The sequence below is a fragment of the Haliotis asinina genome, chromosome 16 (assembly GCF_037392515.1).
Source record: "Haliotis asinina isolate JCU_RB_2024 chromosome 16, JCU_Hal_asi_v2, whole genome shotgun sequence".
Taxonomy (NCBI): Eukaryota; Metazoa; Mollusca; class Gastropoda; order Lepetellida; family Haliotidae; genus Haliotis; species Haliotis asinina.
The window spans coordinates 25,308,205-25,323,017 of record NC_090295.1 but is presented as its reverse complement, the minus strand read 5'-3'; the positions used below and the strand labels follow the sequence as shown (position 1 = coordinate 25,323,017).

The 14,813-nt window shown below is 40.1% G+C and overlaps 1 protein-coding gene across 4 annotated transcripts; it reads right to left on the bottom strand.

The window, feature by feature from the left end:
* Positions 1-3,720: 3,720 nt before the first annotated feature.
* On the bottom strand, positions 3,721-13,786 carry LOC137268516 (heparanase-like). Of its 4 annotated transcripts, none has more exons than XM_067803084.1 (9): positions 13,251-13,786; positions 12,373-12,546; positions 10,726-10,894; positions 10,310-10,360; positions 9,720-9,920; positions 9,363-9,477; positions 7,506-7,621; positions 4,720-4,866; positions 3,721-4,458 (listed from the first exon to the last, which is right to left on the bottom strand). In XM_067803084.1, exons 2-9 carry the CDS (start codon positions 12,494-12,496, stop codon positions 4,302-4,304), a joined length of 1,080 nt encoding a protein of 359 aa, XP_067659185.1. In that variant the 5' UTR covers positions 12,497-12,546; positions 13,251-13,786; the 3' UTR covers positions 3,721-4,301. The 4 variants fall into 4 exon arrangements, with proteins under 4 accessions (XP_067659185.1, XP_067659184.1, XP_067659186.1 ...); XM_067803083.1 differs by having other exon boundaries at positions 12,373-12,648; positions 13,219-13,783; XM_067803085.1 differs by having other exon boundaries at positions 4,720-4,863; positions 12,373-12,648; positions 13,219-13,774.
* Between the last annotated feature and the right edge of the window lie 1,027 nt (positions 13,787-14,813).

Here is a 14,813-nt window from a genome sequence, read left to right as displayed (position 1 = left end):
CTAAGTCTTAAGATAATCCATCCATGTGGACACTCAAGGCTAAATTCATTTGGCTACCTCACCGCACATATTTCATTGTATATCTGTTTTCGATACATGCGTGCCCATGTGGTGGGGTGGTCTGGGGTGGGAGACGAACGCTCCTGGCCGACTTTAAACGATAACTCCTCTCAGAAATCATCTTCATACTCTTTCGTCAGTTTTTACCCACTGTCAGACAACTGCCAAGAAACGTTGTCACAAAAGCTTTTCACATATTGTCACTATCGGGTACGTGCTATAGTCCGGTAGAGACAAACTTACCTTTATGCTATTTTGGCTTCACTTGCTTGTGCTTGTGATCAGTTGGATGGGTATCGATTGTAGCCGAAGAATTGAGATTAAGCACCAAGGAGTTGTCTCCCATGCATGCCGTGGCAAAACACGAAGAGACGTAAAATGTCAACGCGTCCGCCATCAAACATGTATCTCGAATGAACGGTCTGTCTTCTTCTGATGCATATGCATATGACGATGTGCCGAAAATACTTTACATAATCCTGGTCGGTGGTGAATGGCTGTTTCCCTTCAACATCCTGTGGCAGTGTTAAAATTTATGTTCACTATGAGGTGTTAATGCATATGAATATGTAGGTATGCACGTATAGTATTCCCAGAAATTATTGAGAATCATGTTGCGTCATGTAACTCATTACGTTTATTAACTTCTGGCGTTTTACTTACATAAACATGTTAAAACATCATCCTTTTACAGTCTCAGTCTTGTTTTAGTACTTTGTTAGACCTCCTCGCTCAGCAATGCATGCCTGAATACGCCTAGGCACACTACCCATCAAAGTTTGTAGGTAATCGTGTGACAGGGTATCCCAATATTGGACCACCTCGGCCTTCATATCTTCAATATTTCTCAGTCCCTTTTGGTTTATTCTGTCCTCCATGACTCCCCACACATTCTCAATTCGGTTTAGGTCTGGGCTGTAACTGGGCCAGTCTAAAACTTGAACATTTTCGCCCGACAACCACTGTTTTGTGTAGCGCGCAGTGTGTTTTGGGTCATTATCATGCTGGAAAATCCAATCATCTTCATACAATGTTTGTGCTGTCGGAAGAAGGTGACCATTTAGAATGTCATCGTATCTTTCTTTTGTCAAGTTCCCCGTGAAAACACACAATGGCGTCACTCCGCGAGCCGATATGCCACCCCACATGTGAAACTTCGGGCTATGTTTTGGTCGCTGGTAGATAGGTTTGACAGTATCTTTGGTCCAAATTTTCACACAATTAGGGAAAAGCCAAACAGAACTTTCATCTGAAAAGAAAACATTATCCCAATCTTGATTTTCATGAGCCCGACACCAGTTTAAACGTTTTTCCTTTTGTGCATCTTTCATCAACGGCGAGGGAATTCCACGTTTTTTCACCCAATTAAGTCTCTGTAATTCCTGCCTAACTGTTTCATTGCATACCTGAGGACTTCCTCTGCTAATCATTTCATTTGTGATGTTCTCAATACTTTTCAATTTGCCCCTACTCACAATCTGCCCAAGTCTTCGGCGATCCACAACGCTGAATTTCCTAGGCCGACCTGCCCCTGCTTTGTGCTCTATTCCGGTTCCTGTTTGAATATTCTTCAAAGTTCTGTGTACTGTAGACAGAGGAATACCATGTCTACAAGCTAGCACTTTAGCATCAGCCTCACCCCATTCAAAATCATCTAGAATGAGCTTTCTTTTCTCTCTTGCTGTAAATTCTGCCATGTCAACACAGGAAGCCGTCTGCTCAGACAAGGGAGATAACTCTTGACGTAATGAGCTGCCTTCTAAGCCTTCAAGAGTTGTCTCCCTTATTTAGTATGCTTAGTGCATAGTGAAAGCCCCTTTCCCAATCTTAGCATCATTAGAAAAAAAACAAAGATTTTCTCAATAATTTCTGGGAACACTGTAACATTAACCCTTTGCGGAGGAGACGTTGTTTAACAGCTGTAGCAGACTCGAACAAAACATATCAATCAATGTCTGAATGCTAACACCCCAATAGCCACAGCACACCACCATCAACATTGTTTGTCATGGTGGACATGCTATTTCTGTCACTGTCGAGTATTGGAACATATACCTATATACGGAGGTGGTTGGCTGGTTGTTAAACACTCAGCAAATATTCCAGCTATATCGCGTCGGTCTGTAAATAATCGACCAGACAATCCAGTGATCAACAGCATATACTAGAATAAAAAATGGTTAAGGATACATGTAAATTTATTTATGAATAATGGAGTATGTATTCATTGACAAGCTTATGAAATATCAATCCTGAAAATAATAATATCCCTAACTTATCTAGTCCAGTATATGTCAGTAAAATGTAGCAACAGCCAAATATTTAGTTTAGGGTTGCAGCTATGTCATAAAGAGTTGACGTACAGAAGTGAGTATTCAGTGAAAGAACATGACCCTTATGAACGCTGATAGTCTATTTACTGAGACATCCAAGTGATATACTATTGATCACATACAGAATCATATTAAACGCAAAGTTTGAGAGTCCAGCAGCTTTCAAGGACATGTAGCTGACCTGTTTCCCCCTTTCCCCTGTGTCAATTCCCCCTTTTCAGTATTGAGAGAAACGGATGTGGGAGCGATCAACAGAATGGAAATAGTTGCGTAAGTAAATGTACACTTTGTATGTATAAGCTAAACTGGGACAATGTCTTCGTGTGATGTACACTTTGTATGTATAAGCTAAACTGGGACAATGCCTTCGTGTGATAAAGGTGCTATTTAACGGTTGAATTCACCAACTCCCAGTCAAAGGCTAGGTTGTGGATGAAGTACACATACCCAGACTGAAAAGTTATATTCCCGACCTTCACCAGTCTTGTCTCACACATTTATTGCCCTTACCTCCATGACTTTCTGAAATATCCCATATGAAACCAATCCAAAATTTGTCCAGGTTCTGAATGGGCTCATTTAGGCTTCTAAGAGTAAATGGATGTTGTTGGTTCTTTTATCGTGATAAAAGATAGTCTTGATGTTCCGGGTTACTGATCCATGATCCAGGATAAATGCTTGTGTTGCCAAAATATGAAGTATGAGTAGAAGTAAGATAAAGGAAAATAGGTGTGTAACATAAATACACTCTCTTGCTGTCACATCCTGTCACATACAGTATGTGCACAAACCACAGCATCCAACCTCTTTAAAGGGTAGTGTGATACTTATCTACACAGGTGCAAATGATAGACGACTGAGGTGTGATGAGGGTGCAACATTAAGGATATGTACGGTATGCATATTATCTTCTTATTGCATCAATGCATATCTGTTAACCTAAGTTTCCTTTCACTTGACTTTAGCAGCCTGACCTCTCATCACCAGACAGATGAGTCCTCTTTTTTGGCTCCGAGGAAGAACCCTGCAGTGCATGCTGGAATCAACCCCAGTTTCCTTTTCAGCTCTTAGGAGAAGCCTTGCAATGCATGCTCGGATCAACCCCAGTCCTGCTTTTCAGATCTAAGGAGGAACCTTGCAATGCACGCTGGGATCAACCCCAGTCCTGCTTTTCGGATCTAAGGAGGAACCTTGCAATGCATGCAGACCAGTTTCTACTTCTTCGACCCCCACCACAGCCATGACAGACTCTGATCAGACTAGGAATATTTTGCTTAAAGGACACATCTACATCAACACTTATGTAGTAAAGATGACAACATATGTATAATTCTTCATAGTTTTATGTCTTCATAAAAAATATATAAATATATATTTACACATATCACATTTCTGTGTGATGGGTACGTGTACTTTCCAGGAATACCCTGCTTACGATGGTTCATAGGCACCATATCTGTCTGGAAGCATGAGATTCAGCTGACCAGGAGTTCTAGGTTTTGCATAAAGAGAGTTGCTTCATCATAGCAAACAACCATTAATGGTACTTGGTCAGGTGGAGTTCATACTTAATAGGCTAATTATGATGGTTACAAAAATGACAAAAGTCTTTTGATATGGAATCCTCAACCAAAGTCCATATTATGATTCTGCCTCAATCTCCAACAAGAGTTTATAGATCACTGTAGAAGAGTGTGACACAAGGCATTTATGAACAGGTGATACATTGAGAGATAGATTCACCACCTATACTCTTGAAGAACTGAGAGCACTTGGGAGAGATGAGCACCAGTTAGAAGCTTACAAGCTCATCTCACATCGTGCACAGCTTGACGGTACCACAAATCATGACCGTGTTATCATGGGTCTAGAGACATCAATAGAACAACTTTTCCAAGGTCTTCAGTATCATTGGTGACAAAGTAAAATGTTTGCATCAGGGATGACAAGGAAGCCGAAACTATGAGCTGGGATACTGACGGAGCTTGTTGATTCTACAATGGGGGTCAGCAACGGCAGGTGCTTGTCCACCAGTTGAAGTGTCTTGTTATTCAGTTGGACAAATCTGGAAATATACAACCAGAATTAATGGAGTCAGCAGTTATTCTAAACATTCAAATTCAGCCATGATAAATGAAAACTTTGGTTGCTGACAAAGGGCATCACATCAATCCATGTCTCTAGTCTGATGTTAATGATGAACTATTCTGTAGATTTTCATGTTATGTCTAAAGAAACCAAAACCTGAAATTCAGATACACTCCTGTACATGTTCCTTCTTACACAGATGTTATTTCTCTGAGGGTAAGGTGCATGTCTGACCTACTTTGATTTGAGTCCACCTCCACCGGGGGTCAACCAGAATACATGGAGCGTTCTGTTTAGAAACTGGGGCAGAGTCAGTGTTGTGTTGGTGCTGTCCATGTTCATGGCATACACAGTGAGGCTCCCAGGCTTGTAGTTGTAGGTGCTGCTGAAACAGCAGGGTTGTGAACATTGTTTCATACCTGCAACATCCTCTACGATGCCTCAAACTGCTTATCCACAATAACTTGCAAGTATATCTAGAATTGAAGAATTACCAACAGACACAAGAGTCTGTACATCTATTGTTTTACATGATCTGCTTAATAGTAAAGAAGAAAATTTGCACTATGAGCAGAAAAGATGTTAAACAAAACTTTTATCAGATAAAAAATGGAACCAAAAGATACTAAAAATCATGTACATCTATTGCCTATGTACACGATGACCAAGCTATTTTTTCACATTTTGGTCATCTCTCCACACTCTCCTGGCACAATAATATGCAACATGCAAAGTTTACCCAAATTCATTGTGGCCTCATATGGAGTAATTACATGATGTTGTTCCAATATTAATCAGATATTATCTTTACTCAGATACTGATTACTGTACATTCCAGGATGACTGAGACATGAAAGCAGGTGTGTGTGTGTGTGTGTGTGTGTGTGTGTGTGTGTGTGTGTGTGTGTGTGTGTCTGTCTCTGTGTGTGTGTGTGTCTGTGTCTGTCTATCTGTCTCTCTGTGTCTGTGTGTGAGAGAGTGTGTGAGTGTGTGTGTGAGTGTCTGTGTGTGAGTGTGTGTGTGTGTGCCTGTTATACATATGTCTACCTTGACCTACTGTGGTCCAACATTATATGATGATGTATTATTCACATACTATCATTACTGAGATTTTGACCACTGAACGTTTTCATAATGACGACGACTTGAAAGCTGGTGTGTATGCATGCATATGTAGCGGCCACAAAATTTCCGAGTCCCATGCTGGGATTCGAACGACGGACCTTCTGACCCGAAGTCGGACGCCTTGTCCACATGACCAAAGAGGTTAACCCCGTCAGCAAGCTGACAAGGTAAGGATTTCATCTGTGGGATGACTCCATGCCCTGCTACATACTCCCCCGTCAACAGAAGGCACGTCCCGGGCCGCATAGTTGGGTACTGAGGCTTATTTTGTTCAACTTTGATATGAACGTGCTCAGCCCCATGTTGGGCGCCAATGTAGCGGCCACAAAATTTCTGAGTCCCGTGCTGGGATTCAAACGACGGACCTTCTGACCCGAAGTCGGACGCCTTGTCCACATGACCAAAGAGGTTAACTCCGTCAGCAAGCTGACAAGGTAAGGATGTCATCTGTGGGATGACTCCACGCTCTGCTACACATGTATGTATTCAATATTAAGTGCCTGATGTATGTAACATGTATCTCTTGAAAATAATAACTTACAAAAACAAGAGTCATCAGAAGATGACATATCCCCCCTGGCCCCCACATATTTGAAAGGACAAATCATCTGACAGTTACTTATTGTGTTTTTAGACAAATTTGAATTGTTTCTAAGGAATTCATGAAAAATATAAATGCCATATATCTGTAATCAGAAAAAGTCACCATTTCAAGATCTGTATCTGCCAAGATCTTTTGAAAGATATGAAATGGTTTTCAAGTTGTGCTGAGGAAACAAAGTCCGAAACATTTCCATGGACACCGAGAAAATAATAAATCACAAAAACCTGTAAATACCAAAAGGCACCACTTTGGGGTCTGCCACAGATATCTACTACGTTTTACTGAAAGACATTAAGAAGTTTTTGAGTTCTGCTCCGGAAACGAAATACACTTCTCACTTTGGAGACTATGTCTGAAATGCTTCCATGGAAATAAAAAAAATAAGAAATCACAAAAACCTGCATATAGCAAAAGGCACCACTTTAGGTTCTGATTGATATATCTACCATGTTTTGCAGAAAAATATTGAACAGTTTTGGAGTTCTGCTCCGGAAACGAAGCCCATCCCTCCATTTTGAGACTAAGTCCGAAATGTTTCCATGGAAACACAGAAAATATGAAATCACAAAAACCTGTACATAGCAGAAGGCACCACTTTGGGGTCTGAAACACATATCTACCAAGTTTTGTAGAAACATACTGAACGGTTCTTGAGCTCTGCTCTAGAAATGAAGCCCATCACTCCATTTGACTAACACCAAAATGTTCCATGGAAAAACACACAAACAAAATGTCAAAACTCTGTAAATAGCAAAAGGCACAACTATAGGTTGAGATTATTATATCTATCCAGTTTGGTTTAAAAATATTGAACGGTTCCTGAGTTATGCTCCAGAAATAAAATGATTGCGGGTGGACGGATAGACGGACAGACAACGGACAGACAAACGAGGCGTCAACTATATCCCCCCACATTACATGCCTGGGGGATAAAAATGAAAACAAAGTATAATCTTGCATAGTATTAAAGATTCTACTTCATTGAAACAATGTCTTAAATTATTCATAAAGGTTATTGATTTTAGGACCATGATCGACTAAAATATATGTCAAAAATATCTCAAGGTGGTTACTACAGCAACTTCTGAAAGGATCTTGATAAAATACATTTACATTAATAACTAAAAAGACCAAAATCATGCTTTGTTTCTACACATCATAAAATAGTATCTGCACTGCTAATGATCTTATCAGAAGATTTCAATGTTTTCAAATTACTCTCATGACCAAATCTTAATCCTACTGAACTGCAAAACATTATACCAGAAATTACTGGGGTTCTGGAAAAACTCTACCTGTTGGTGTTGGTACAGTGTGCGTAGACCCGTAGGCGATCAGTTGATGAGGTCGATGTCACATGAAACACCTGCTTCCCAACCAGTCTCTTATACAGCAGTGTCAACCAGTAGTCCTAAATAACACTAATACTTATCATAATAATACCAAGATCAACCTCTCTGCTGCATTTTCACCTTAATCTGTAAACAATGATACGGATTGTTTGATAATGTGACTTTTTCAATACACTTGTGCATGCTCAAAGCTCAAACGCATTATGCCTGTGAGGCACTAGGTTAATTTTAACAGTTATGACTTATCACACTGGGTACCCATTCACAGCTAGGTGAACAGAGGCACTTCATGTTCTAACTCACATAAGGTTAAACCACATGTGGCATGTGTTCATCATTGTGGGGCAAGACCCAAGTCACAGACCCTGTCAGCTGAGTCAAGTTGCCAAAGACGGTCACCCAGCAAAGAACTGTCCACAACCAATGCTGCTTTAAGCTTTAATTGATTTGTGATCTGTGCTGCATACACAGAACCACACACCAGTTTCACCACCACAGAAAGCAGCAACATAACAATCAAAACAAGGCACAAGGCATTGTCCACCAATAGTCCTAAACAAAACATCACAACACATGTGGTGAGTCTCGGGGAGAACGTAAATTGTACAAAGACAAGAGTCATCAAAAGGTGACATATGCCCCCAGCCCCCATATATTTGACAAGACAAATCATCTGACAGCTACTTATTGTGTATTGTGATGTTTTCTTAGATTAAGTTTGAATCATTTCCATGGAAGTCATGAAAAATATAAATGCCATATATCTTTAAACAGCAAAAGGCACCACTTCAAGATCTGTCTCATATATCTGCCAAGATCTGTTGAAAGATATCAAATGGTTTTCCAGTTGTGCTCTGCAAACGAAGCCTAGCCCTCCATTTTGAGACTAAGGCACCACTTTTGGGTCAGTCACAGTTATCTACCAAGTTTTGCAGAAAAATATTGAACATTTTTTGAGTCCTGCTCTGGAAACAAAGCCCATCCCTCCATTTTGAGATGAAGTCCAAAACACTTCCATGGAAACCGAGAAAATAATACATCAAAAAAACCTGTAAAGAGCTAAACGCACCACTTTGGGATCTGCCACACATATCTAACAACTTTTGCTGATAGATATTACAAAGTTTTTGAGATGTGCTCCGGAAAAGAAACACACTTCTCACTTTGGAGACTATGTCCGAAACGTTTCCATGGAAACCAAGAAAATAAGAAATCACAAAAACCTGTAAATAGCAAAGGGCACCACTTCAGGTTCTGATTGATATATCTACCAAGTTTTGCAGAAAAGTATTGAACGGTTTTTGAGTTCTGCTCCGGAAACGAAGCCCACTCCACCATCAGACTAACACCAAAATGTTCCATGGAAAAACCAAAAAAATATAAAAATGCCACAACTCTGTAAATAGCAAAAGGCACAACTATAGGTTGAGATTGTTTTATCTATCAAGTTTGGTCTAAAAATATTGAACGGTTTCTGAGTTATACTCCGGAACAGGACAGACAGACACAAAAAAGTCACACCACTGTGTACACGATTTGAGTCATAACTGTCTGTGACAATAAACTCCATGAAAACATGCATCAATAAATAAATGTACACTGTTGTATTCTGTGGAAGGAATACAAATTTCATAGCAAAAAAATGAAAAGTAACTACGTCCCAGTGTTGCCATTGTCCCTTTCCAGAGTAATTAACAGACTAGACTAATCAGGCTAGTTGAACCACCCTGTACATATGTACATATACCACCCTGTACATATTTGTAGAGCATTTCTATACATGACTAGGAATGAACTCACAGGGTTTGGGTCAAGAGTGTCAAGGTCCAGCAGAGCATAGTTGCCCTTGTAGAAACTCTGTCTGAAGACTCCCTTCACTCCATAAAGGGCACTCAGGCCCAGCTTGTCCAACCACCTGCAATATTGTAGAAGCGATGAAAAAATAGGTCTTAATGTAAGGAAACCCTTATACAGTTTAGAGATACAGTTGAGAGGTATAGTGCATCTCCAATACTAGCATTCCCCTGACTTCATTCCATTTACGCTGAACAAACCTACAATTTGAATGTCTACTAAACCATCTTGAAGTTTGTTTCATTCTTGAGATGGGTAAGTGAGCAATAATTGTGTCTGAATCACTGTCTTAGCAACTCTTACATGAATCCAGCCACATATGCATCCGAGAGACCTTCAGCCCCTCCACCATATGCTGAGGCTGTCTCTCCGATCCAGACAGGAACCCCTGGGGCGTGGGCATGGGCAGTTGTGACAGCATCGGTCAGATCTGTCTTCAGACTGTCCAGGATGGAGGCATTGATGAAGTCTCCAACAGCAGCAGTTCGGCCATCTATGTAGTAACTGCCAACACAACCATGGGCAAGCCTCAACATGAAGAACAATAGTCCTTCTGTTCAATAATGTACACAGTGGTTCAGTGAGTGTTGATCAATAAGAGATTCTTACGGTATGCAGAATCTGTCTACATACTGTCTGTTGACAATTCATTTTTTCATTAACTTTACCCCTCTCAGAAATGTCTGAGTTTGGATCCCTTAGGAATTTTGGAGAATGTTCTGTCAACAACATATCCTACAGCACTTTGACACACAAACCTTTTTCCTCAACAACACGTCCTATAGGACATTGCTGCACTCTAGCCTAATTTATAGGACCAATAGTCCCACTTACTATACATCACATTGATCCAGTCTACAATATATCTACCTACTCTCCTAGTGCTTACTTACTGATGAAATGTTGCCCTTTCCACCACTCCGCCACCACCAGAAGCAAGGAATCTGGAAATACATTTGAAATCTTTTAAACACTGTCTCTGTTAATAGGTTTGCTGTGCAGAAACATACCACATGATTTCACAAGTCCATGTACACAGCTGGATAGATCTGAACAGTGCTGATTCACTGCTATGTGTATATGCTGACAGACAAGCTTTAGAGAAGGTCTTACACTGCTTGCAGCAACATGCCTGCAGCAAGACTGGGAAATGTTCTTTAAACTCTGTACTCATGCAGGGAGTCCAACCTGGGCTGTCTCCGGAGTTGTGGACGTGTCAATAATGTAAGGATCAAGCATACATCAACTGATATTCAAGTTTATTCTAGCAATCCACCCAGGAACAACTGTGGAGGTACTGCTGACTTACTCTTCAAAATATCGCAGAACATTCCTCTTATCAACCTTTGTGACATCAGGTCCCACCAGGAGAGTCGACTGGGAATATCTGCCCATGATCTGTCTCAATTTTACAAAGTCTCTTGCCAAATGAGCAGCTGTCACTGTCCGATCAAACACATGATGGAAGGCATTTGGCTCTGGAAGGGATTATGCATGGTTCTGACACAATAATAAAGCAAAGAATGTTCAGACACAATGATAAAGGAGAGGTGGTTCAAATACAGTGATAAAGTAGAGGATGGTTTAGATTCAGTAATAAAGGTGAGGATGGCTTAGATAGTGATAAAGAAGATGATGATCATATCAAGTGATAAAGGAGAAGATGGTTCAGGCACAGTGATAAAGGAGAGGATGGATTAGAGACAATGATAAAGGAGAGAATGGTATAGGTACAGTGATAAAGGAGAGGGAGCTTCAGACACAGTGATAAAGGAGAGGATGGATAAAATACAATGATAAAGGAGAGAATTATTCAAATACAGTGATAAATGGGATGATGGTTCAAAAGCTGAGGATGGGTCAGATACAGTGATAAAGGAGAAGATGGTTTAGATACAGGGACAAAGAAGATGATGGCTTAGGCACAGTGATAAAAGAGAGAATGGTTCAGACACAATGATAAAGGAAAGGATAGTTCAGATACAATGATAAAGGAGAGGATAGTTCAGACACAGCGACAAAGGAGAGGGTGGTTCAAATAAATGATAAAGGAGAGGATGGTTGAAATAATGTGACAAAGGAGAGGACAGTTAAGATGGTTCATATACAAAAATAAAGGTGAAGATGGTTCAGATACAGTGGTAAAGGAGAAGATAGTTCAGACACAATGATAAAGGAGAGGATGGTTCGGATACAGTGATAGAGAAGATGGGTCAAATACAGTGACAAAGGACAGTATGGTTCAGTGTTAACAACAAGGATAAAGGAGAGGAAGATTCAGGTACAGAGATAAAGATGAGGATGGTTAAGACACAATAAAGAAGACAAGGATGGTCCATAAACAGTGATACAGCAGAGGATGGTTCAGAAATAGTCATAAAGGAGAGAATGATTCAAGCACAGTGATAACCCTGAACCATCCCTGCTTTTATCACTGTATCTGAACCATCCTCTCCTTCCTCATTCTGTCAAGTCCATCCTGTCCTTTATCACTGTGTCCGGAACCACCCAGTCCTCTATCACTGTGTGTGGACCATCCTCCCCTGTATCAGTGTATCTGAACCATCCCCTCCTGACTTAGTGATAAAGGACAGGATGAATCAGACAGAAAGTGGAAGGAAAGTATGTTCAGATGTGGTGATAAAGGAAAGGATAAATTAGGCACAATGAAAAAGGCAAGGAATAAGGATGGACCTGACATAATGAGAAAATAGAAGATAGGCCTGACACAATGATGAAGGAGTGGAAAATGGATCTACCTGTCACAATGAGGAAGGAGAAGAAGATGAATGGAGCTGACACAATGAGGAAGTAGAGGATGGTTCAGATACAGTGATAACAGCAGGGATGGTTCAGGGTTATCACTGTGCTTAAACCATTCTCTCCTTTATGACTATTTCTGAACCATCCATCCTAAGCCATCAGTACAATTACAATAACACAAATGTTATCATACCATTTCCGAGTTCAAATCCTGCAAGCTTGTATCCTCTCGACTTGGTGTAATTCATTAACAAAATGGCATTTGTTGGGTCCCAGGATCCATGTTCTCGAATCAAAACATTAAGGTCAAAGATCATCTCCCAGCCAACAGCTGCTGAAAACTTGTTGATCAAATCCCAGTCGGCAGCTATAACCAGATATATGTTAAACAATCAGTGAAAATATTCCGTTTGATTATCACTTCAGGTAGTTTATTGTAATATCAACAAAACATCCAGACCAGTTATCTCTCAACATGGTAATGTTTAGATTATGTACACCTTTTCGAAATACAGCTTTACTCTACTAAATTCTATTTGATATAAAAATAGTTGATGTCTAATTTAACACACAAGAAATGAGCATGATACGACAATAATGATACTATCTAAAGTATTGAAACAGAACCATGCATGGTAACCATAACTCTCTGGAAGATAACAAAACATCTGGCAAGAAAGTACACAACAATTCCATGTATTTTGTATAGCACTTTAAGTATAGAGAAAACACACCTCCAAGGTTTTGGTAGGCAATATAAAACTGGAGGGGGAGGGATTTCCCGACCCCGATGGTTTTACATTGTCTACCAATGTGTTCATCTACCTCAGGGGATATGCTTACCTACCCCTTGTGATGTGTTGCTCTACCTAAGGATGGGGTGTGTGTGTGTTCCCCTACCCCAGGTGATCTGTTCCCCTATCCTAGGTGATAAGATTCCTACCCTATGGGGGTTGTGTTCCCTGTACCTTCTAAACGCTTGTGTTCCTCTCCATCTGTAAATGTTTACACTGATAAAGGGTAGGCAGTACCTATATACAGTTTCAACAAGAGTAGTTGACATTTACTTACCTAAAATCGAATTTCAGCCATCCTTCCTGAATGAGGTGTGAATCTAGGGTCACAGCTACAAATTTCTCATCGATCACCTGTTGAGCACTGTTGAGCTCAACGTTTACCTCAGCTGCAAAACTAGCTTGAAGTCCTTGCACCATGAAAGTTAATACGTTGTAGAAAACGCTGATAAGAAATGCGTCCATATTTAAGCTTGGATAGCTGGTGTCTCAGGGGATGTCACGTGAGAGTCTTGTGAGTTTTGCTTCTATTTGCTATGAAAAGCCAGGAAACAAGGATGCATTAAATTTGCCCATTCAGTCAGTGTCACGTGCATGCTTTCCTCTTAACATGTTCATTAAATGAAGGCAAGCCATCATTAAAAATGGTTTATAATTGCGTTGCGTCGTTTAAGGTTTAATGCAATGTAATTTTCATGAACGACTTTCATCGTTCGTCGCACCGTATGTACGCATACATGTGTTGTTGATGAATGTCATTTAGACATTCGGTCTATACCGGAAGTAAATACTGCAGGTCTCGTCCTTTTGGACAAGAAACATAACTCTTGCAAGACTGTGAACATTTGAATCACACATAAAATATCACACTGACATTAGTCAGGTAGATAAGTTCAACTGTCGAATGAAAAACACCAAGTTAGACCCATGCGTAAAGTGACCCTAGCGCTCCATCAATACACTATTAATATGATGTTGTGGGTAGTATTTCGTCTTGGTACAAAAGGATACACTTTTCGTAGGTATAACTTATTGCAAGGGAGGCTGGTTAAAGGGAGATAACTTTTGGAACCTTTAGTTTTAACATGCCTCGAAATGGCTTGTTATGCGTGTTGCAACAGTGACTATTCTGTTGACATTACTGCTGATCACGCTAAGCACTTCTACGTGAAAATGGTGTTCACCAAAACCATTCATTAGTGTTACAAGTTATCATGCCATGCACGTTAAGGGTTTATATTCCAACTGATAATAGAACACAATTATAGATAATGCGTTATTTGTTATCATTCTCCCGGACGTTTCGGGACCGGTTCATTTTCATACTTATTATACTATACTATTCGTCTAATCCTGACTGATGCTTATGTGATCTTACACAAACAGGAAATGCTGGTGCTGACACTGATGCTAGTACTGACACTGTTATTAGTGATGATAATACAAGTGGGCATATTGTGTCTGGTAATGATATCCTTAGTACTGATGCTGTGATGATGGCATTAGTAGTGCTATTGTTGCTGATGATAATGACCTTAGTGGTGATATTGTTGGTGGTTATGATGAAGTTAGTGGTGATATTATTGCTGGTGATGAAAACCCTAGTACTGATACTGTTGGTGGTGATGATAACCCTAGTGGTGATATTGTTGCTGATGATAATGACCTTAGTGGTGATATTGTTGATGGTGATGATGAACTTAGTGGTGATAATGTTTCTGATGTTGATAACCCTAGTGGTGATAATGTTGCTGGTGATGATAACTCCAGTATTGATACAGCTGTTGTTGATGATAACCAGAGAAGTGATAATGTTGTAGGTGATGATAACTCCAGTACT